The sequence below is a fragment of the Tachysurus vachellii genome, chromosome 1, assembly GCF_030014155.1.
Source record: "Tachysurus vachellii isolate PV-2020 chromosome 1, HZAU_Pvac_v1, whole genome shotgun sequence".
In the NCBI taxonomy this organism is placed as follows: Eukaryota; Metazoa; Chordata; class Actinopteri; order Siluriformes; family Bagridae; genus Tachysurus; species Tachysurus vachellii.
Window position 1 is genome coordinate 15730284 of NC_083460.1, and position 23765 is coordinate 15754048.

A 23765-nucleotide genomic window follows, 5' to 3' on the forward strand; every position below is an offset into this window, starting at 1 on the left:
GTTCTGTGTAGATGTTTCTCTTTTTATTTGCGTTCCCAACAATAAACAAACGCATTTTTAAATGGATATTAAACATATTTACTTCATAATGAACGTCACATAATGAATTTATTTATAAAATAAATACAACATTAATATTCATGCTTATAAACAACTATAAACAGCTCCTATGTTTTACTGTTTTATGCTTCTTTTGACTATATTCACTAGCTAAATCTTAATATATTTAAATAAGGCACAATAATGTTGGCTTTATTAATAATAATATTGGTTTTGCAAAAATATTTGTTTCTTTGAATGAAATGAAATTGCCCCATTATGGTTTAGATAATAATGCATAAAATGTAAACATATCTACCGTGAAACATATCCGATATATTTATATTGAAATATTTGCAATTCGATATTCAATTTATTTCTATATCGCATTTAACAATTCACGTCTCAAAATTACAGAAACAGAATAACATTTTCAATAAAAAAAGTTTAAAATTAAGTCATGGTGACCAAGTGTTTTGACACACAAGGAATTTGGTTCCAGCTGTTTGTGGCTCTCAAACGTACAGATATAAATAACACTATACATTTAGCTTGGACTGTACAAGACAATACAGACAAGACAAGACAAAACAGACTATACAGTACGTGACAATACAGACAATGTCTTAAACAGAATTAAACAGGAATACAGAGTATAGGGAAGAAACATTGAGAGGAACCAGACTCAGAAGTGAACCTCATCCTTATTTGGGTGACACTGGACAGTAAATATAAATATAAATAATGCCCTTTCTAAAACAGTTTGTAGTCGAGTGGAATTGAGCAACCGAGAGCTCCTGTGGATCTAACAGGTCAGTGCAATTTCCGAGTCCACCACAGACCCAACACTGATTCCTTCCTGCCAGCAGTCTCCAGGAGGCCCCATCCACAACAACCCCGTGAGTCCCATGCTGGCCATGCAGATTGATTTATTGGTCGTATCACTCTGATGTCAGATTGCTAGCACTGATACAAGGTTATTTAATTATTTACTGCTACCCTGTGGTCCCTATGTCCAAGAGCAGAGACGTAATCTGGACAAGGAGCATCCATTTAAAAGCAACCAGCCAATTCATATGGCCGAGGAGTGGCTTGTTAGAAAACATTACAGCATCCAGGAGAATGCTACCGATATGTGGCAGATAAATTTACAGAATCTTCAGAATGACTGTCAAAGCATTTTGAAATGATTGATGATTCAGTGGAAGGGTTGCTAGAGAGAGAAGTCCACTCAAAAACAGATAGGAGGTGGATATAATTCCTCTACTGTATATATCTTTTACTTCATGTCAGTGTTACATAAATTAAAGGATGCTCCATGTCTACAGTATATGAAAGAAGTGAACATTTTCAAGAGTATCCCAAGTGTGTATTGGGCCTGGAGCTGTTGTTGTAATGAGCAAGTGATCTGTCAAAGTTAAAGTTGTTATAATTGGAGGTTTCATTATGAGTCTAGGAAGTTAGGCGACTATCAAATTAATGTAGTAAGGGCATTATTGGAAATTCAAATGACTGTGTGGAAAATTCATTTGTCTTCAGGCAAACCTGGGCAGTGGAGTGTGAAAAGCTGAAAGAGAAAACGGGCAGTGTGGAAAAGAGGCCTGGAGTGCTGCAATAAAGGATGGAGCAAGTCCACTACTGCAGGCTTAGAGAACCATATTTAAATTGCTGAAGCATTTCATGGCATGTGGATGAGAGATGCTGCAAGATCTATCAAAATATCCTGGTTCTGTCTGGGTGCTTTTTTTTTCACAGAAATAATGAAAACACACATACACACAACTGACACATTTATCAGCTATGTGCAATGTTTTATCAAAATGATTTTGATTTTCTGCCTCTGTATTAGATGTAATACATCTCAGCGCAGCCAGTGAAGTCAACAATCGAAGAGGAATTGATCCCTAAACATGATGTGCCTGAGGTAAAGAATAAATTAATAAATAAAGTTACTGATTCTCAAAAGAACATTCTTATGATTTGTATTATGAATTTGTAATTATTTAAAAGAGCTAAAGTGGATTTTAAGATTATAGCTGTTATTAATTTATGAAATAAAAGTATAGAAATGTATATATGAATATCAGAAATGTTTATTTAAAAGCATCATAAAGAGCAAAGTAAAAGATATAAAAAGAAATAAACGAAGGGAAATTAAGAATATCGGAAGTTCATAACATCCAAGACACTTCCTAGAACCGATTGAACTGTAAAAGTAATAAAAAAAAATCTAATATAATTCCTGTAGAGATTAAATAAATGCGTTATTTGATTCGTTGTTAAAAAAAGGATCAATAAAGCTCAGGTTTCTGGAGAGAACCTGAAATTCCAGAGTCTTGTAACTCGAAGCTGACTCCTCTTGCTTTAGCAGGGTTTCTGGAATGACCAACCAAATGGTGTTTGATAACCTGAGTAATCTATCCGGGAGATATCTAACAACCTTTTTCCCTGCGGGAAGAGCAAGAGCATAAAGTCATTTAAAAATTCATAACCAAATCTTAAAATCGATTATAAAAGAATATGGAGACCCTCAAAGGGATTTTAGAGCTGGTGTAATGTAATCCCAGTGTGTGTGTGTGTGTGTGTGTGTGTGTGTGAGAGCGAGAGAGAGAGAGAGAGAGAACTCTGGCATCGTCATAATCATCATCATCATCATCATCATCATCATCATCATAGTGAATGTGTTGTAAATTAGCAATAATGCTCTTGCAGTGTGTCACATTAAAGAAGTCAAGTTAACCACAAAAGCATGTACAAAATAATTATATTTAATAAAATTTCTCAGGATCAGAAATAGAAAAATGCAATTGAATTTATTATATGATGGGAAAATTAATCATGAATCATGATTTTAATTTCTCATGTATATGGTTACATACAGTATGCAACTTCTGGTGAAATGAAAATATAGCCACTCCTCCTAGAATGTGCCTAAAATGAGAGAAGTTAATGTTAAAATAAATAGAAATAATAAGAAATAATAATAATATGCTGCATTAGGCTACTGATGGTGTTAGCATGATCTTTATGTTCTTCTGTGGTTTCTGTTGAGTTTCTGGTTTCCTCCTCTGGTCCACAAACATGCATTTTAGGCATCTCTAGATTGTCTGTAGTGTGTGAATGGGTGCGTGAATGGGTGTGTGGATGTGTGTGTATATGGCTGTGTATATGTGTGTGTGTGTGTGTGTGGGTATGCATATGGATGTGCATATGGGGTGTGCATAGTGTGTGAATGGGTGTTTATATGGCTGTGTGAATGGGTGTGTATATGGCTGTGTATATGGGGTGTACATAGTGTGTGAATGGGTGTGTATATGGTTGTGTATATGGGGGTGTGAATTGTGTGTGAATGGTGTGTACTCAGAGTTCTCTGGGATATGGTCCATTCTCCATATTAGAGCAAGACCACATATACAGTACAGCACAGGTAAATTATTTCTTAACATATCCCAACTTTGGAAGTTGGGGTCAGAGAAAAAAAAAAGTTTCTAAAATTCAAATTCTTTCAAGATATTAATCACTGAAGGGGAGAATTCTGCTTTTTCTGCACTTACTTATACCCTTATAGCCTTATAATCAGAGATAAACATAGTATGTATAGGTCCATAACAACATGGGTGAGAGAGTCTGGTGTGGAGGAACTTGACTAGAGTACTGACCTCAACCTGATAGAACACCTTTGGGATGAATTAGAGTGGAGACCCACGTGAGATCCACGCCTTCTCGTCCAACATCAATGCCTGACCTCACAAATGTGCTTCTACAGGAATGCTCAAAAATTTCCCTAAACACTCTCCTAAACCTTGTGGAAAGACTTCCCAGAAGATTTGAAGCTGTTATATCTGCAAACGGTGGTCCAACTCTGTATTAAACCCTACAGATCACTAGAAACAGACGTCCCAAAACTTTTGCCTATATCGTGTACAAAGTGTGGGCATTTGCGTTACTTCCTGTCAGGACTGACTGGTAAAACTTGCTGTTTTTATTTTTTTGGCTGGTTTTTCACATCAAGATGGTGCAATTCACTGACATCACATGTTTGATGTTGACATTATCTAAATCTTTTGACTTGTATCTTCATAATTTGATGTATTTCACTTCTGAGACATGCTTGCCTGATTAAATAATTAGTAAATCACACGGTTTTGTTTTCTGAACCCAGTTATAGACGTCTATAAAAAAAACCCAAAAAACAAAAACGAACAAAAAAAGACAGTTTGTTTGCAAATCCACTTTTATTTAAGTTCATTTATATATTTTCATTAGATTTTTTTTCATAACAGCAAGAATGAAATCAAGCATTAAAAGCCACTTTTTAAGGTCTTTGTAATTTAGCATTTAGATCGAATAATGACCTGCCTTGATTTTTTTTGTTGACCTTTTTAATAAACTGGAGTGGCAGAAAACTGCCCTTTTGTAAATATTAAATGTCTGAATCCTTCAATTGTGTATGGCTTAAGACTGTTGTGTCAGTATTGTGATAGCAGGCCATTATAAGTGCATGCTGAAATGAGGCTAAATTACAAAAACCCTTTTTTTCCTGAAAGCACTAAATAATAAAATTAGCCGAAACAAACTGCAGCTTTAGACAGAATACATTATTAATCACTACAAGCAGAAACAAACCATAAGTTGGAGATTACAACGTGTCATCAACTCAAATGTGCACCTGTAACCGATGAAAAAAAAGATCTCGCGAGCCCAGGGGTAATCCGGGGTCGAGCCACGAACGAGCAGGAAATGCGTAAGCACAATCAACTTTGGTAACACAGAATCCATTTGGCAACTCAACATGGACGCGAAACATTTCCTAATTTTACACCACAGGTACCCATACTTCAGAGTGCCAAAGAATTTCGGTTGTCGATCCATCATCTACTTAAAATACGACGTATGAAAAGAAAAATCTTACTTATAGCTATGATGTACAGTTGTTATCACTCCATAAGAGCTAAGACCTTGATGAGGAAATGCTCTCTAGGAATCTATTTTTTTTTGTTATCCACTTTTGTTTTTTTGTCCTTTTTTTTTTTAGTCCGTTACATTAATATTACAAAGTATACTGTAAATAAGTTGTATAACATGGTTGTTTATTCAGTATTACTCAGTGAAGTTTTTCTTGTGGTATATGTTACGTCCTTTAACATGCAATTGTCAGAAAAGAAACTAGAAAATCTGGGTTGGATCTATTTCATTTTGAGGTTAGGCCGGTGATTCCCAATCCTGCTCCCAAGTTCTACTACTGCTCTGCATATTTTATTGTTTTCATTGCTCTAAGAGTTAACACCAGATCCAAAAACTCAACTCATCACCTAAACTGATCCCTACTGAGTCAACGTGGGTGTGGAAGAGGATGAAAAACACTAAAATGTGCTTCAGGATCAGGATTAGGGTCGAGGAACCACCAGGTTGAGGCCACATGGCTTTTCACACAGGGCCTTGCTCTGGAGGACGAGGGGCACCTCCAACCTGAATGCTTTCTGGCAAGCTACAAGCCGCTGACAAAAAAAAAGCAAAGCGACGTTATAATAATTTTTTTGCCCTTTTCGGAATTCTGTGTCACTTTTATGCGAGCAGCCTGACTTTCTGTATGTGTGTGTGTGTGTGTTTTTAATATCGTTAACAAAATTCCTCATATTTATAGACATTTTTTATTCAAAATAAGATCTCAATATTATACACGATTCTTTCTTTTTTGACTATGTACAGAAGTGCAAAAAAGTCGACTTTTGTCCTCTTCCTCCCCGACGTTACCTGTGTGGCGTCACCTGAACAGGATTAGCCTTTTTTTATTTTTTTATTTTTATTTTTATTTTAAATCTGTTTAACACACACCCTCCAGACCTCACGTCCATCCAATCTGCCCCATCACCATCACATATGCAGCTTTTTTCCTTTAACAAGGCCTTACGTCTAGGGAGATTTTTTTTTTAAACGAATACAGTAGAAAACAACCTTTAACATCTAAGAACTATACTCATCTTTTTTTTTTCTCTGTCTCTCTCTAATTAGAATGACTAATTACAAACCAGAAGATCATTAAAATATTATTCCGATATCGGCCATGGTTCACACCACAGCAGCTATGCCTCTTGGCAACTATGTCCTCACCATAAGATATATTCATATAAAAGATGTTTGTACGAAGATTTCAAACAAAAAAAAAATGCTTCACTAAAAATAAAAATCGTATCGGTTTTACTCAGTATGCTAATATTCAATACTCAATGAACCGGCACTACATAGGTTTAGAATTGTGAAATACTAAAAAAAAAAAAAAAAAAAAAAAAAAAAAAAAAAAAAAAAAAAAAAAAAAAAAAAAAAAATTAACAAACAGAAAAAACAAAAACACCAATTATTTATAGTATTTCACACTCTACAAAAGTTAAATCTTACTTGACAAAATGGAATACTAATTCAGTATCCGTGCTTAGTTCTACGACAGGATATTTAATTTTTTTTCTGGACAAATATATGAGACGGATAAAATGCGACCCCAGATTTAAAAAAAAAAAAAAAATTACAAAAAAAAAAAAAAAAAAAAATTTTTTAAAAATTATTAAAATAAAAATAGAAAGATAAAATAAAAACAGACATATGGGAACATGCCTGAATGGTCTAAAAGGTCTAAGGCGTTTACTATTGAACCATACAATCATTAAAATTCTGCCCTTGGATGTAACGTGCATCGATGCTTATCACTACGCCAACACTGTGTACTTATTTTTTACCCAGCAGCCCTTTCTGTAACATCGCTGACCCCATTGTTCTCTCCCTCCCACACAGGGCTGAGGAGGAACCACAAAACAAAATAAAAATAATAATAATAATAAAAAAATAAAAAAATAAAAAAATACACCCACATCCTCTGATCAAACATGAAAAATAAAACAGTGGACCTTACATAAGAGATAGGAAAAAAACCCAAAAACTATTAATACTATATTTCTCTTATTTTCGTTTCCCATTTACAGAATTACAACCCGTTCACACTTAATTCTACACTTCGATAACCACAAATAAAACAAAAATCCTGCATGCTGCCCACCAGGAATGAGTCCTTGTTAGTTTGGAGTAAAGTCTTGAGAACTTAAACATCGTAATAATTTTATATATAAATTAAACGAAATGAGAATAGAAATAAAGCTAAAAAAAAAAGAAAGGAAAGAAAGGAAAAGGAAAGAAACTTTGAATTTTACAGAATGGACATTTTTGGTGATTGTTGTGGTTTTTTTTGGAGATATTTGGGCTAGTAACAAAATAAACTAAAACAAAATACTGAAATCAAACAGAGACCCAGAAAACACATTATAGACTCAAAGGCATTAATAATACAAACACGTAACACTTCTATAATAAGTCTATAGTATCTTTTTTTTTTTTTTTTTTAAATCTTTTGGATGCAAGTACTGTCTATGGCACTTGATGTGTAGTCGGCAACATGAAGATCGACACTTCGATGTGCTTCGAAGAAAAGGAACACTGCTGTGTTTAAGATCTCGGACATTCAGTTGTCATTTTTGCGTATGTGTGTGTGTGTGTGTGTGTGTGTGTGTGTCCTCCGTCCGCTTCATACAGTCAAGTCCTATAAAAGATCTGCTCACAAATGGAACACTGCATGCACGATATTAGTCTTACATAATATTCTTTTGCAAGTTCCTTTTGACGTTATTCGAAACGAAACGTTTTCAAGGTGCACCGTGGTTTTTGTAAACCATAAAAAGAAACAACAAAATAAAATAAAACCCCGCCCTCTGTCCCAGAAACAAAACACAACCAAAAAATTTTACCAATAGAAAACAATGACAGGAGACACCACCATGCATTTCCCGTCGCTGGAATGGTTCAGACATGCTTTGTACCATCCGCAGACGGAAAAAGGCAAACGGTGATGTTCTCTTTATCTGGCTACCAAAAAAAAAAAAAAAAAGTATACCGAAAGAGGGTTTTTTCTATTTTTTTCTCTTTTTTTTTTTTCCACTTTTCAACTATATCAAATTCTTAACAGTGTTGGAGATAGCATGCGTGTTTCCGTCATTCCAGGAAATGGTGACATGATTTTTTTTCTTATCTTCTGTTGCTCTTGGTTGGTGGGTAAAGGTTGGATCCTAAAATTCAGACGGCACACAAGCACACTTGAACGTGATCTGAGAGAAAAAAACACAAACAAACAAGTAATTGGATTTCTTAAACTAGAATGCTTTTTGAAGTCATTTTTCATGGTGTGAGTGTGTGTGTGTGTGAGCTTACTGTTGGAAGTCCTACATCTGAGTCACGTATTTGTGACTAGTCAGATGTTCTGCAGATATTACTGGAATCTAGATGTAGGGTAGTAAAACAAAAAGACAAATATTAAAAAAAAAAAAAAGAGCTTTAGATCAACTTATAATAAATGTGCATTTTTTATATCAAAAGTGATTCATGGTTAAAATTAGGATTTGATTTGAGAATCACACCTTGAAAATGAAATCTTTTTGTATATTTCCTGATCTTTTGGCTTTATAGCTTTTTTCTGTATTAACTCACATGCAAATGGCTTTGATCTTCATGGAACAGCATTCATTCATTAATTTTATTAAACAGTCTTCTTATGTTTCTATTGCATTTACATTTACAGCATTTGGCAGGCGCTCTTATCCAGAGCAACTTACATTTATCTCATTTATACAGCTGAGCAATTGAGGGTTATGGCCTTGCTCAGGGGCCCATAAGTGACAGCTTGATGTCCCTGGGATTTGAACTCACTCCAACACCTTAACCACTGAGCTACTGTACCACGTCCCCGCAAAGTCCCTATTGACTTTGTATTAGAACCTCGATACTTTTTTCCTTTATGCAAAAGCAGAGCTTTATAAAAGAATATATATATTTCTCCTTCTAGGATTATTGTTTGTTTTGTTTGCTATTATAAGAAACAATATATATTTATTGAAATGTTAGAAATGACAATAATAATAACAATTATTATTATTTCTACCATAATTTCCAGACTTGAGCGCACCTGAATATAAGCCTCACCCACTGAATTTAAAAAAAATTATTATTTTGAACATAAATAAGCCGCACATGTCTATAAGTCGCAGGTGCCTACAGGTATTGGAGATTGGAGATTCCCGAGTCAATAACTCCTGAGCTAAACGCTGTTACTAGCAAAACGCAGTTGTAGCTGCCTCTCTACATTACTACGATAGAAAAGAGGTGTTATTTGTATAGTAACAGCGTTTAGCTCAGGAGTTATTGACTCGGGAAACTCCAATCTTTAAATATGCGCCAACTTCCCGCTCCTTCAGTTCTCTCCAGCGCTGGAAAGCTGATCCTATATTAACACGGGTCCTACTTCTTGCCTATCTTTGTTTTTATCCTTCATGTCAATGTTAAAACCGCTTTCTGCTAATGTCACATATGCGCACTGAACACTCTCTCCGCCGCATATTGACAAGACCCGCCCCTTTCTGCTCGTTTGTTTTGATTTTTGTTTTGATTTTTAGTTTGTGGTCCCGACTCAGTTTTCTGAAGCATTTCTCAAACATCGGAGACCCTACCTTTAACCAGTTCGGCAATTTCATTGGTCTAATGAAAGCTTCATGCCGCCAAAAAACTGAGCACGTCACAGAATGTGTTTTTTAGAAAAAAATAATAAGAGAGAAAAATCCATATATTAGCTGCGTCATTGTTTAAGCCGCAGGTTCAAAGCATGGGAAAAAAGTTGCGGCTTATAGTCCGGAAATTTAATTTTAGCTTTGTACTAAACACTGGCCTTGGAGACATAGAAAGCTTAATAATTTAATATTTAACTTTGTTAAATAACATCACATTTTATTATAAGGTAAATTAAAAACAACATGCATTAATATAAAGCTGTGATAATTGATTTGCCTTCTAGCTAAAATACAGTCTAATCTGCTGTGATAGACTTCTGGCCAATTTAAAAAATTCATATTTTCACATTATTTTTTTAAATTTCAAACTTCATTTTGTTTTGGATTCTGTATAACATTATATGATGTTTAATTATTACAAATATTTATGCCTTGAAAGAATTAATAATAAGCTTCTGAGTATTTAATTATGGATACATAATGAGAAATATTTGTTCTTGCATTATAAAGATTATATTATATTATATTATATTATATTATATTATATTATATTATATTATATTATATTATATTGCATTATATTATATTATATTATAATTTTTGAAAGTTTTATACATATAGAATGTGTTCTCCAAAAAATTTTTTTTGTACCCAATTTGCTCATTTTCTGACGAATTCCCACCCAACAGCCAATCACATGACAGTTCCCACGCTAACAAGTTTCCTCTCAGACAAGTGAAGCTGCCAATAACACATGATTTCAGCTCACGATGCTGCTCACGATGCGTCATGGTGCAGCGTCACACACTCAGAGGAAAGAGATGTCTGCCCTCTTCCACATACATGAACTCACTGATTAGTCAGAGCAGGGCCAAGTTTTTGAAATCTGATTACGATATCGAAGTCCCCAGGACTTGCTCTGATCTGAATGTGAGTGAACAGGAAACACGTTACATGGAAGCCATGGAGTAAACAGAGCATGAAACATGTTGTGTGTGTGGTGTTAATGCTTGCGTTTACATGCCGGTTAGTAGGATGGTGGTCAGTACTGAGGTTACGAAGCAGGCGCTCTCACACCACTGTCTCTCTATCTATGTCTGTCTCATGCAGACACACACACACACACACACACACACACACACACACACACACACACACACACACACACACACACACACACACACTTCCACGTGGCAAAGAGGCACTACAGCACGAACAAGAGCAGAGGGAAAGCAGTAAAGGAGCAAACCTGATTGGCTGTGGCTGTTGCGAAGGGAACACTTGTGGCGGATGTGGTGGCTGCTGACACAGTGGCTGCCGAAGCACCGTGCATCATGGGAACTTTTTGGAGGGAAAACCAAATAACCAAAGATGAACAGCGGGATAGGACAGATGTGACATCCATTTAATTACTGTCAGTGAAGGTGAACGAGCATGGTTCGAGATTTACGCAAAAAAGTTCAAAGCCATGCCATACTGTACTTGAGGTAAAAATAAAAAAGGGAAGATTAGTTGTGTGTCATGCCATCATTGCAAGGAAGCAACATTACACTCAAGGATGAAGGCAATGAAATGAAACATACATGTATAATTTCGACAGGATTGAACAAGAATTGTTTAAAAATTGTTATGCACCTCTTTTGGTTTCATGACTTCTATCAGCTAACCTCATTTACAGGTTTATAAAAAGAACAAAGTCAAGTGTCTCCCAAACGTTTGTCTTTTTTTTTCCTCTCAGTAAAATGTCAAGTAAATGTCATGACTCAGGAGTTAATTAGCGTCACATTAAAACAGTGATATGAGATCTCGGCCCTCTGATGCACAACATGTCACTAAATGGAGTGAGTGTGTAAGAACCGGGAAAAAAAATAAAGACGCTTGAGGATAATCAAGTAAGAAAGCCGGCACCTACCAACACTCGCTGCGGGTGTCATGCACAATATTGAGCCTGTCCATCATGCATTGCAACAGGAAGTGAAGTGGAAAGGCAGAAGGAGGGAAGCGGAGGAGAATCAACACAACCCATCACATCACGCGTGCCATTAGAACGGAAACAAAGAAAAAAAAAACACATAAGGAGAATAATGTTACAGGAACAGGAGAATAAAAAACTTCATAAATCGTAATAAGTGATTGTTATAATGAGTGAACGAGTTATTTCATCATGACACATTCCATTAGGGCAAAATATTAGTATTATCATATACATGATGGAAGTATGGAAGGAGCTACATGTGAGGATTGAGGTTTATAAACTATTAAACATGAATTATTAATTGTGAATCAGTTTATAACATAATTAAATTTCTGCACAGACATACAGTAATTCCTCGCATTTTAAACTCCAAACTAATTCACATATAGCTCCTTTGACGCGTCGCATCGTTTTCACGTCACGCAAAGGCACTAAGAGGAAAAACTGTCCACACAACATGAAGCTACAGAGATGATTTTCACACAGGTTTAACCATTAAATAAAAAAGTACTAACACAGACTAAAGGAAAAAGGTAAACAGCATGAAGTCATATGTGAATAAAAATAGTGGGTATAGAAATATTTAAATATTGTGGTGACATGCAGGCTCAGGAAAAGGAACAAAACACTTGGGGGTCATGTTGTTACAGGAAAACAATCAAGTTATCGCAAATAAATACGACACATTTTTTATCCATTTAAAGTTACATTCAGTATCGTGAAGCATCTACAAAACAACTTATTGCTTACTTTACAACAGCTTTAGACAGTCGAGTCTTCTACTTTTTGTCTTTCTCTTCAAAAGATTTTTCTCTATGGAGATTTATCCCAGACGGTAGAAAGGACATTATTCATAATAACACTCTCTGGTGTTTATAACAGTTTAACAGTTCACACCCTTGGCATCTCTGGGAAATTGTCCGTAGTGTGTGAGTGCGTGAGCGAATGAGAGTATGTGTGTGCCCTGCGATGGGTTGGCACTCTGTCCAGGGTGTATCCTGCCTTGATGCCCGATGATGCCTGAGATAGGCACAGGCTCCCCGTGACCCGAGAAGTTCGGATAAGCGGTAGAAAATGAATGAAATGAATGAATCACACCCTCCAGTGTCACCCAAATGAGAATGAGGTTGACTTTTGAGTCTGGTTCCTCTCAAGGTTTCTTCCTCTTCCATCTAGGGAGTTTTCCTCACCTCAGTCACCTCAGGCTTGTTCATTAGGGATAAATACCATTAGGGACATAACATACAGCTAATTATGGTGAGTATAAGAATAACTAATTATTCTTATACTCAGAATTTGTTCTCTGTGTTTAACCCATCCAAAGTGCACACACACAGCAGTGAACACACACACAACGTGAACACACACCCAGAGCAGTGGGCAGCCATTTATGCTGGGTGTTGGGGGGGGTTTTCGGTGCCTTGCTCAAGGGCACCTCAGTCGTGGTATTGCTGGCCAGAGACTCGAACCCACAACCTTAGGATTAGGAGTCAAACTCTCTAACCATTAGGCCAGGACTTCCCCCTTTTTTGTATTTTATTTTATTTTATTTTATTTTATTTTATTTATTTATTTATTTTTCTTGTTCTTTCTAAACCATTAGTGACGTGACATACAGCTAAGTATGGGGTTTTCACATACTGTATCCCAGGCTATTATGAGCCTGGGGTCAGAGCGCAGGGTCAGTTATCGTGGGGCACCCCTGGAGCAGGTGAGGTTAAGGTTTTAAATCTTCTAAACACTTGAGTCTATTCAATTTTTAACTAGACTTTTTAACTAGCTCATGTACAGCAAGGTTTTTTCACGATGCTCCTGTATAATACGTCTACTTTCTTCACACTTGAATATAAGGCAAAGAAAAAAGTATTTCATGCCTTTAGAAAAGGGATAATCCTGGATTAGTGACTGTAAGTATTTCTGAAGTGCCAGAGAGCCACAACTGGGCTCTTGAACAAGTCTCTTAACCCTTAATTACTCGTCTATGAGCCTGCAATGAATTCCACTTCACTTGTAAATCAGATAACAGTGTACCAAGTAAATAAATGTAAACTTTATACTAAATGCCCTTGGTATTTTTCAGTCCAAAACAGTCTATGGATTTAATACTTATGTCAATAAATGAATAGAGTATTTAATGAATTCTTGATTCTGACTGGTCAGAATTTTTTAATATTAATGCACTGGGTCTAATACGTTATTGTTGCTATAGTAACAGCTCGACACTTGGACTTGTATGTCTAGCACTCCACATAATAATCGTTAATGTTGATGACTTTTTATTAGGAGACGTTGATGTAAGGTTTATGGGCAGAGTGTTTGGCTCTACACTGTGTATAACACTTAGAGTTTCCCACAGGAATGTCTTCATGAATGAGGTTAAACATTCATGTCTAAAACTTTTGAAACAATTTTTTTCTCTTGTGAAAGAATTATGTTTCATTTAAGGTATGAAACAATGCAGAATTTACCGGTTTGCAGTTTGATGTAATTTTCTGGAGCGTGAGAGAGACAAGTTCCTGATCTCACTTCTGTTATACATAAGCTGGCATGAACACCATCACCAGCATCATGCACTGTCTGTCTATCTATCTCTCATTTGCTGTCTGTCTGTCTCTGTCTCTCACTCACTCTCTGTCTGTATGTCTGTCTGTGTCGCTCTCTCACTCTCTCTGTATGTTTTTCTGCTTCTCTCTGTCTGTCTGTCTCTCTCTCTCTCTCTCTCTCTCTCTCTCTCTCTCTCTCTCTCTCATTGTCTCTCTTTCACTAAACATCTTGTTTACATTAAATGTAAATAGAAATAGAAAAAAACCCCACAGCATAGCATTTTAAAACAAATAAAAACTGCAAGTGGTAAAATGCTGTGGAATAAGAGGAATAAATCACTCTGGGGTGTGCTGTGATTGCCAAATAATTAACCTCAAGCTTAAAGTAGTAACTCCACTTCATCCACACTTCAAAATCGCTAATGATTTCCTTACTACGACACACTGACAAGTGTTTTATTCCTTATAAAAGTCTTGATGTTGGCTTTCTGTAGTCTGAGGAGTCAGTATATTGGTCTGAGAGGAAAGGGGAAAGGTGAAAGCGGTTTACCTGATGGTATAAAAGCCGCCTGTTGATGGAACTGCATGTTGGTCAGGGCCTGTTGGTACTGGAACATGCCAGTGTTGAACATGGCTGTGGCACCGTTGGCTTTTTCAAGTGCGGGTCTCTTTGGTAATGGAGGCAAAACAGGTGGAATCCCCTGAGGCACAGAGCACGAAGGTGGAGAGAGAGAAAAAAAATGGAAAATTACTTACGAGAGCAAATAAAAACGCTCGTTCCACACAATGCAAATATATTATTATTTAAATAATACTACAATTAATATAATTATGTGAAACAGGAATTGTATTTAACAGAGGAGGCTTTGGAGCTTTCTTTCAATGTGTAAAACGAATAATAATAATAATAATAATAATAATAATAATAATAATAATAATAATAATAATAATAATAATGTAAACTGCACTGCTAGCTCCGAGATTAAATATAAACGATGTTAATTGTTTCCGTACTACGCCCCCAAGGTAGACATGCACATTAAATAAAAACATGCAAATTATTTACATTGTTTAAAGCTATAATTTAATTCTCTATTTACCATCTAAAATGTTCACACCTTGTTTTGTATCAGTAGAGGTGATGAACTGAGTGCAGCTACCAAAATGTCGACCAAAAGACGTTTTTCTTTATAATTGATTTACAGATTTTTAAACTAATATTTGATATAATATTTGATAATTGTGCCAAATCCGATATCCATTTTAGCTCAATTCAGTGCATTGGCACAATCAATTAATCACCTCCTTTTTTTTAATGACAGTTTTGTTTTTATGTTATAGTCCATAAAAAGTTTCTATAACAGAGCTACATGCCAAGCTAAAAGGTGAAAGGACATAGTACCAGGTCAAAGGTTGCCTCGAGGGGTCGCTTCAGTGATTTGACAGCCGACTGAGTCTTAATTAGCAGGCAGCGAGCACATGATGGCAATGGGCCAATGGGGGTCAAGCGCATTAACATAAACAGCAAGCAGAGGTGCATCATGGGGCAGCAGTGCAGTTTGGGTAGGTGAGAAAAAAAAACAAAAACAAAACAAAAGGAAAAAAAAAGAAATCACCAGAATGCAATATACAACAAATAACAAGACTAAGGCATGCACAGTAATGACAATTAGTTACTGAAAGGACTAAAATGTCATGTGCCAAGGGTTACTGCGCTAAAGAAACATCAGAACAGCGAGTCTTTAAAGCCTTGAATTTATTTACACAAATAAATGATTTTACATTCTTTCTGTAAACTGATTCAAATATATAAAGTGCTATGCTGCTGAAGACAGAGAGAGAAAGAAGAAGAAGAAGAAGAAGAAGAAGAAGAAGAAGAAGAAGAAACTTAGGAAATACAGCAAGGTCCAAAAATCTCAGTCCACTACAGAAACCATGTGTTATTTCATCATCAAGTCCAATGACAGGTTTATGTTCTTTTTTGTCCCCAAACACATCATCGTTTCCCCAATCATCGTTTTTATAGTAATGGCTTACGCATGGACTGGTGTGGTGGATATTCTACATAAACTGAAGAGAAACTGAGGAAAATAGCATTTCTAGTTGATAGAATGTAAGAAAATTTGCCATTTCACAAATTTAAATGACTAAGCCTCAATCAGCAGGTTTCGGTTTATTTAACTTCGAGAGAGAGAAAACAAAGAGAGACAGGAGAAGCAAGGAATGTTGAAAATTGAAAGTGACGTGACATACATAAGTATGGTGACCCATATTCAGAACTTGTTCTCTGCATTTAAACTCATCCAAAGTGCACACACACAGCATTGAACACACATACCGTGAACACACACCCGGAGCAGTGGGCAGCCATTTATGCTGCGGTGCCCAGGGAGCAGGGGGGGTTCGGTGCGGAGACTCAAACCCACAACCTTAGAATTAGGAGTCAGACTCTCTAACCATTAGGCTACGACTTCCCCCGTTTACAGCTGCTATACTGTAAGTGACAGCAAGAAATAACTTTTTTTTTTTGACTAGTTTCATTCATTATCATTTTTTTTATACAGTATGTGTAGTGATATCAGGATGCTTGAAAAATAACACTTGTTTTAGGTCTGATGAAATAAAAACGATTCCTGTTAGTGGATTCAGGCTTTTGGACCTGCTGTCCATCGAAGGTGTTTCCATTGCTACACTTCAGTCTGAAGTTATAACAGTTATAACACAGTTATAACAAGTGACATATGCACAGGGTTAAGCGAAGACACCAGTTTTTCTACTTTAGCACAGATTGCATTACCGTCACCATAGCTCAGGCATTATTGCTTTTTGCTGAGGTTATATTTCTAAGAAATAGGGAAGAGGAGGAGCAGAGCCTGAGATGGTGCTAAAGGAGCAGGTAGGAAGTGGGTACAACTGGGGACTGGCACCGACCTACCATGGCAGCAGCGGCGGCCGCCTGGTTGACTTGGTGCTGCGCGGCCTTAATCTTGGCCTGCAGGTGCGCCGGAGGGTGGAAGTACTTGCACTTGTCGCGTGAGCAGCGGCCCTTGATGTAGTCCATGCACACGGTCACTGTGTTGTCGTTGGTGTCGATCATGGCGCTGTCAGATGGGTGAGCAAAACGGCAATCGTTCTCACCTCGCGTGCAGTTCCCTCTCTGGTACTCCCGGCAAACCTAAAGGTCCATCAAAGAAAGAAAGATAAAGAGTGAGAGAGAGAGAGAGAGAGAGAGAGAGAGAGAGAGAGAGAGAGAGAGAGAGAGAGAGAGAGAGAGAGAGAGAGAGAGAGAGAGAGAGAGAGAGAGAGAACAAAGAGAGAACAAAAGATTGAGACAGAAAGAGAATAGAGAGAAGGAGAAAAGACAAACAGAGCAAGAGTGAGAACAGAGGGTATGAGGAAAAGAGTGATTGATAGATCATGAAAAAAGAAAGTATAAGAGAGAAACAGTAAGAAAGACAATACGAATGTGATGGATACAGAATGAATGATTGAGCATAAGAGACAGACAGAGAGAAACAAATAAGACGTAAAGAACACAAACAGAGAATATTTAGAATAATGGCTGCAGTTTGGTTTAATTTTTAAACCATGTTTTGTCTAAAACAGAGACGGGTTTGTTGTGCTCACTTTGAACAAGTGTCTGTTTGTTTATTTCCACTGATTTCCAGTCAAAACTCTCGTTAGTGTGTTATTTCATGCCAGCTGGACCCAATGATCATCTCTTCATCTGTGTAACGTGTTTATAAACATTCATAAATCCTTCTAATGACAGATGTACAGCAGAGATGGAGGAACTACATAACACATTCTTCACTTCTTATTCACAGGTAGGTCAACAAGAACTAAACAAACTTAAAAATTACAAATTTTGGCTTCTAGATATGGCTTCTGTAATGTTTATTGGTGGTGATGAGAACCTTTTACTAACCACTGACAAGCAGATAATTATTCACATCAAAGTTGTTGTTTTTTTAAATTAGTAAAAATTGGCGAGTGTAGTTTACACTAGAACTAAAGTAGAGGGATTATTACTGTAGATAATAATAATAATAATAATAATAATAATAATAATAATAATAATAATAATAACATTTTAAAGAACAACAGCACTAATACAAACAACAATATCAACAATAACAACAATGATAATATTATAAAGAACAACAGCGCTAATACTAACAATATCAACAGAAACAACAACAACATTGTAAAGAACAACAGCACTAATACTAACAATATCAACAGAAACAACAACAATAACATTGTAAAGAACAACAGCACTAATACTAACAACAATATCATCAATAACAACAACAACAACAATTATATTAAAAAGAACAACAGCAATTATATTAACAATATCAACAGCAACAACACCAACAATAACATGGTAAAAAACAACAACGCTAATATTAACAACAATATCAACACCAACAATAACATGGTAAAAAACAACAACGCTAATACTAACAACAATATCATCAACAATAAAAACAACAACAACAACAACAATAATATCATAAAGAACAACAACGCTAATACTAACAATATCAACAGCAAAAACAATAACAACAATATCATACAGAACAGCACTAATACTAATAACAAAATCATCAACAGCAACAACGTTGCAAAGAACAACAACAGTAATACTAACAACAATGATATCATCATCATCATCATCATCAACAACAACAACATCAACAAGAATAATAACACTGTAAAGAACAACATACTAATATTAACAATATCAACAACAACAACAACAACATTGTAAAGAACAACATCACTAATACTAACAACATCATTATCATAATCAACAACATCAGCACTAATAACATCATAAAGAACAACCGCACTAACAACAAAAATATCATCACCATCAACAACAACAACAATAATATTAATTAATAATAATTTAATTCTGCCCTAAAAGGATTCTTTTAGATCACAGTGATCACAGATCACAGTGCGACACTGATTCCCAGCTTGTTTTCTCTTTACACTGCTGTCTTGAATCTCTTTAACTCGGCGCTTTAACACCATTTCACACCTTCAGACATGTTAATGAGTGTGAGATTGTTATAGATATGAACTACACACAGACGTATACTGAAAAATTTTCACACTACTTTTAAATCCTGGGTTTTTATGAAGCCTTGTGGATTCACTGCCATATGAAATAAACCTCAGAACAAATGGGTCAAAACGTAAAAACCTTCATGAAAATGGATTCTAATTATTATTCCATATTTGGCAAATGTTTAAAATGACTAAACCTGCTTAACTTTGTGCTATTGTGTAAACCCCTTTTCACTTCAATCTCCCCATCCAACACCTTCTGACTGGTCATTTTGATGCTTTACCACTAGGGTGCAGACACCACATATGAAGTGTTTAGTGTTTTACGCAGCAAGGATTCGCTCCTGTGAGCATCAGCTTTACCTGAAAGACGTTATCTAGACAAATCCCCATAAATCACATCCACAGACACATTTGCACACCGGCTATGTTCAGAATCACTAAACACACACACACACACACACACACACACACACACACACACACACACACACACACACACACACAAACACACACACATACAGTCTGGATGAGTCTTACATTTGGATCCAGACAAACACAAAGGTTTAACCTTAACATTTTTCTTATTGTTTACAAAATTGTAATAAAATTGTAATCAAATTAAATTAATTAATTTGACTGCATAACACACATACACACAGCACACACACACAAACCTTTCACGACAACTGACATAAATATCCATAAACATCTTTATTTTGGTCATGTGATAAATTAAACTTTTGAAGCTATGTGATATTTTCTTCTGTCATAGTGACATAGTGGCAGCATTGTGACAAAATATTCATTTAAACCACAGTCAAGAAAAAAAATACAGTATTACAGTATTGTGCCATATACAGTATTTTCCCATATTTCTAGAGATCAACTTTTGACAAATTTGCATTATGAATATGAACACAGATTAATGCATATTGCATCTGTTTATTAGCTAACTAACTTACTAAAGAAAGTAAGAAAAAAGAGAGAAGGAAACAAAGTCCTAAACTGATGATGAGGATCAGATTGCACATATCTCATTACATCGCAATTTCACATGTCATAGGACTTCATCCTCCACATCATTCGACTTGGACACTGAGCTACAAAAGTCATCTGTGAAAGTGAATCAGCTTTCGAAAGTATCATGACACATGATATTACACTTACGTAGGTGTTTTATTCCTCTTATACCACAGCAATCTGTCAACGATTATGTTTTTTTTACAAGATTCAGCACCAAAAACTATTCTGAAAACGTTCCTACGGTGACGGCATCCAAAAAATGCAACATAAAAGTCTCTTAATCAAGCATATCGATTCTTAGATGTATTTTATTTGCATGTTAGCTGCAAAAATAAACTGTACTGTACTAATCCGACATGCTAATTAAAACACAATTAGTGGTCTATGTTAACGACCTGAGTGATAAATAACACTAAACATGGAGGTTGACTTTACAACAACCAGAGACAACAGACAAGACAGGGTTCATAGGTCAATGGTGTAGTTTATAGCTGATTGTTTTGACTGTATTTCATGTGTACCACTTAACAAGCAAAGCGTAAAAAATTGCTAAGGTTAAACTGTTCATGTTGGCACTTCTACTGCTATTAGGATGTTTGTCGCATGCTGGAGAAATGAGAACTGTAGGATATTTTGATCTGTAACCATCCTGGCACTCGGCAGGTTCGATTTATAAACGACGTCATTGTTTGAATGATGGCCGACAGAAAGCTAATGAAATCTGCCGGGCACTCGCAATGCTCTCAAGCTCAGGCTGCTTTTTAAAGAGACGGAGGCAGCCTTGTTGTCAGGCAGACACTGTGAGGAGGGAAGTGGAGGGAGGGGGGGATACGGTGAGAGATGAAGAGAGAGAGAAAGGGAAAGAGGGAGAGAGGGAGAGGGAGACAGCACCACAGAAAGAGAACATGATAAAAACAATGGAGAGGGTCAGAAGGTTTTCGAAAGTGTTACAGAACTGGGTGGATGGAGGAAGAAAGAAATCAGAGAGCAGAAGAAAAAATTTGTTTTTGTCTCTATGGAGATGTGGCATTCTGGATGAAGACTCCTCTTCTCTTCACTTTTAGCACACTGTTGGCAAACAGCTTTGTCTCCAGCACTAAAGCTCACAGAGAGCGATGGGCGAGACGGAGAGAGCAACTCAGGAGCATTTTACAGTCTTTCTCTCTGTTTCTTCTACCTCTCTCTCTGGGTGTTATAAGAAGATGATGAGCGAATGGATTCAGAGTGAAATTGCTGGACTGCAATTGTATCGCAAATTTAATTCAATCTTAATCATGTACTCAAGTAAAACAGGTGCCGTCCCATTCTTGTACCTAAAGTGATCTTTACATTATTCCTCTGGAAAAAGTCTTAAAAGGAACTAGAAGTTCACATTAAATAAAAGAAAATAAATGAATAAAATAGAAATATTTCTTTAAATGCATGCTATAAATTACAGTAAAATGAAATCTATTTTTAAAATAGATGTTTAAAACTCTAATTTAAATTTTTCTTTTAATCCAGAATAAGATTTTCCATTAATTTAATAAATAAATACATTTCATTAAATAATGATTAATGATTTACTTTACTGACACCCATTAAAATTATGTAAAAATTAAAAATGTATATATATTTTTATCTCAGAATATGATTTGAAACAATAGTTTCGATAGATTTGAAAAAATACAAACAGATTTTTCTACTTTTTGTAGGTTAAAAGTTTGCGTTTGTGTTAAAAATAGTGAGATAAAATTGTCATATTGAAGCGAGTTTTTTCTTTATTTAATTGTTTATTTTATTAATTAAATTTATTACTTTTTTTTTCATTTTTCCTTATTTTTTTCCCACTCAGTCCTCTTCTACTGTCAAAATCTCTTTGATATTAAGTTGCTGATGTAGACTTGCACACCTGCGTAATCACTTGCACATGTGCAGAATTTTTTCCGTCTCCTTTATCAAAAGTAAAATTTGTTATTGTTTTTTTTTTCCTAGAAGATAAAACATTAAAATTCCAATGTCCTTATTTTTCAAAGTCGCTTAGCAGCATTTTTCTACAAATATCTGACAGAAGCAGCTTTAACAGCCAAACACAATAAAACATAATTTCATACTTGAAATGAACAAAAATATCTTAGACTAAGAAGCTTAAGCATCTTAATTATTTTCTAATAATCTCATTACTTAAACAAATTACATTCACTTGTATATTCGAGACATTATGGTAGGATTTGCTGTCACAAACCTATAAGAATATATATTTTTTTTATGGTAGATGTAAATCGGTTTAAGCACAGAGATGAAATAATATCCCATGATGTTTGAAAGGTGTTCTTAATAGCGTCAGAGACAAGGAGATTACTTGAGCTCTATCAAAGCCACAGTAGAAGAAATATTGACTTGCTGTTTTGAGAAGGGAAGATAATTTAAGAAACATTGCTGCAATATTCGAGTGACACGCTGGCAGCTAAAATAGCTTCCCTTTTCCTATTATTTTACTAAAGTCCTTATTGAATCTGGTTTCCTTGTTGACTTCGAGAGCACTCAGAGACACAGCTGAATCCCTGAATCACTGCGAAGTCCCGTTTGGATGCTATTTCTTTTTGCAAATGATTATACTCTGGCAGTGGGAGATTCCAAATGCTGTCCTCTTCATAAACTCAGGAGAATTAGCAAATATTTAACTTCAAAAAGGCTTAGCAGGCTTGATTAGCGCTGTCTTGGTTCTATTTTTTTGTCCCATCGACCCCACATTCAAGCTCCTTACAAGCACATTGGTAATTCTTTTTCTAGTCAGCGGAGACTTGTATAGCTTTTTAGCACTAATTAGCATGCTCTAATCCACATATTCTCGCCCACTTCCCAACGGTATCCTTTGCCATTTTGCTGACAGAGATGTCCTCTCTGTGCATGAATTATGCACCGGATTGACTCGCTGTCCAATTAATAATTATGGGCAAACAGCAGTGGGTGGAATTAGTGATGCGTTTCTGATTTATCTACATGACGACTGTTCAAAGAATAACAAGCTGTTTTCTCAGCGTTTTGTAACCGCAAAAAGCGTCAGCCATCACGTCAGGATCTGACGCCGAAATCCATGTATCATCCTTGCTCTGTTTGCTCGAGTATACTTAATGAAGAATTTATGTTAATGAAATATGATCAGTCCAAGGAACAAACGCCGTAATACATAATTAAAGCGAACAAACCGGAACTGTTGAACAATACTTCGGAGGCCTTTGATTTTTTTTTCTTTTTTTTTCTGCCTCTATTACAGATGATAAGTGTTAGTTGAATGGGTGAGGTGTTTTGTCAAAGAAAGCATGATGCTTGGAGGAACACTTTAGATAACCAAAGAGGCAGCGTCGAAACAGTACGCCTGATGCTTCTAATTACATATCTCCAGCTACAGCTGCTAATAACAAGCAGAGCAAAAAGAGTCATGTAACTATGAGTCATGGAAATAATCTTGATTTGCCTAGTGGGCCTTATTTTCACACTGGTAATGACTATGGTTTTAAT

The 23765-nt window shown here is 35.9% G+C and overlaps 1 protein-coding gene across 14 annotated transcripts in view; it reads right to left on the minus strand.

The window, feature by feature from the left end:
- Nucleotides 1-4255: 4255 nt before the first annotated feature.
- LOC132848546 (muscleblind-like protein 1) overlaps nt 4256-23765 on the minus strand; it is a 121451-nt gene continuing 101941 nt past the window's right edge. For 3 of the 14 annotated variants that reach the window (XM_060874471.1, XM_060874360.1, XM_060874369.1), the window contains 8 exons: nt 17092-17331; nt 15559-15612; nt 14707-14857; nt 11551-11586; nt 10888-10979; nt 10492-10562; nt 8290-8357; nt 4256-8186 (listed from right to left, as the gene is read on the minus strand). In XM_060874471.1, coding sequence (XP_060730454.1) covers nt 8348-8357; nt 10492-10562; nt 10888-10979; nt 11551-11586; nt 14707-14857; nt 15559-15612; nt 17092-17331 — 654 coding nt within the window. In that variant the 3' untranslated portion in view covers nt 4256-8186; nt 8290-8347. The remainder of the gene's footprint in view (nt 8187-8289; nt 8358-10491; nt 10563-10887; nt 10980-11550; nt 11587-14706; nt 14858-15558; nt 15613-17091; nt 17332-23765) is intronic. The other 11 variants (XM_060874386.1, XM_060874377.1, XM_060874396.1 and 8 more) reach the window with 11 other exon arrangements.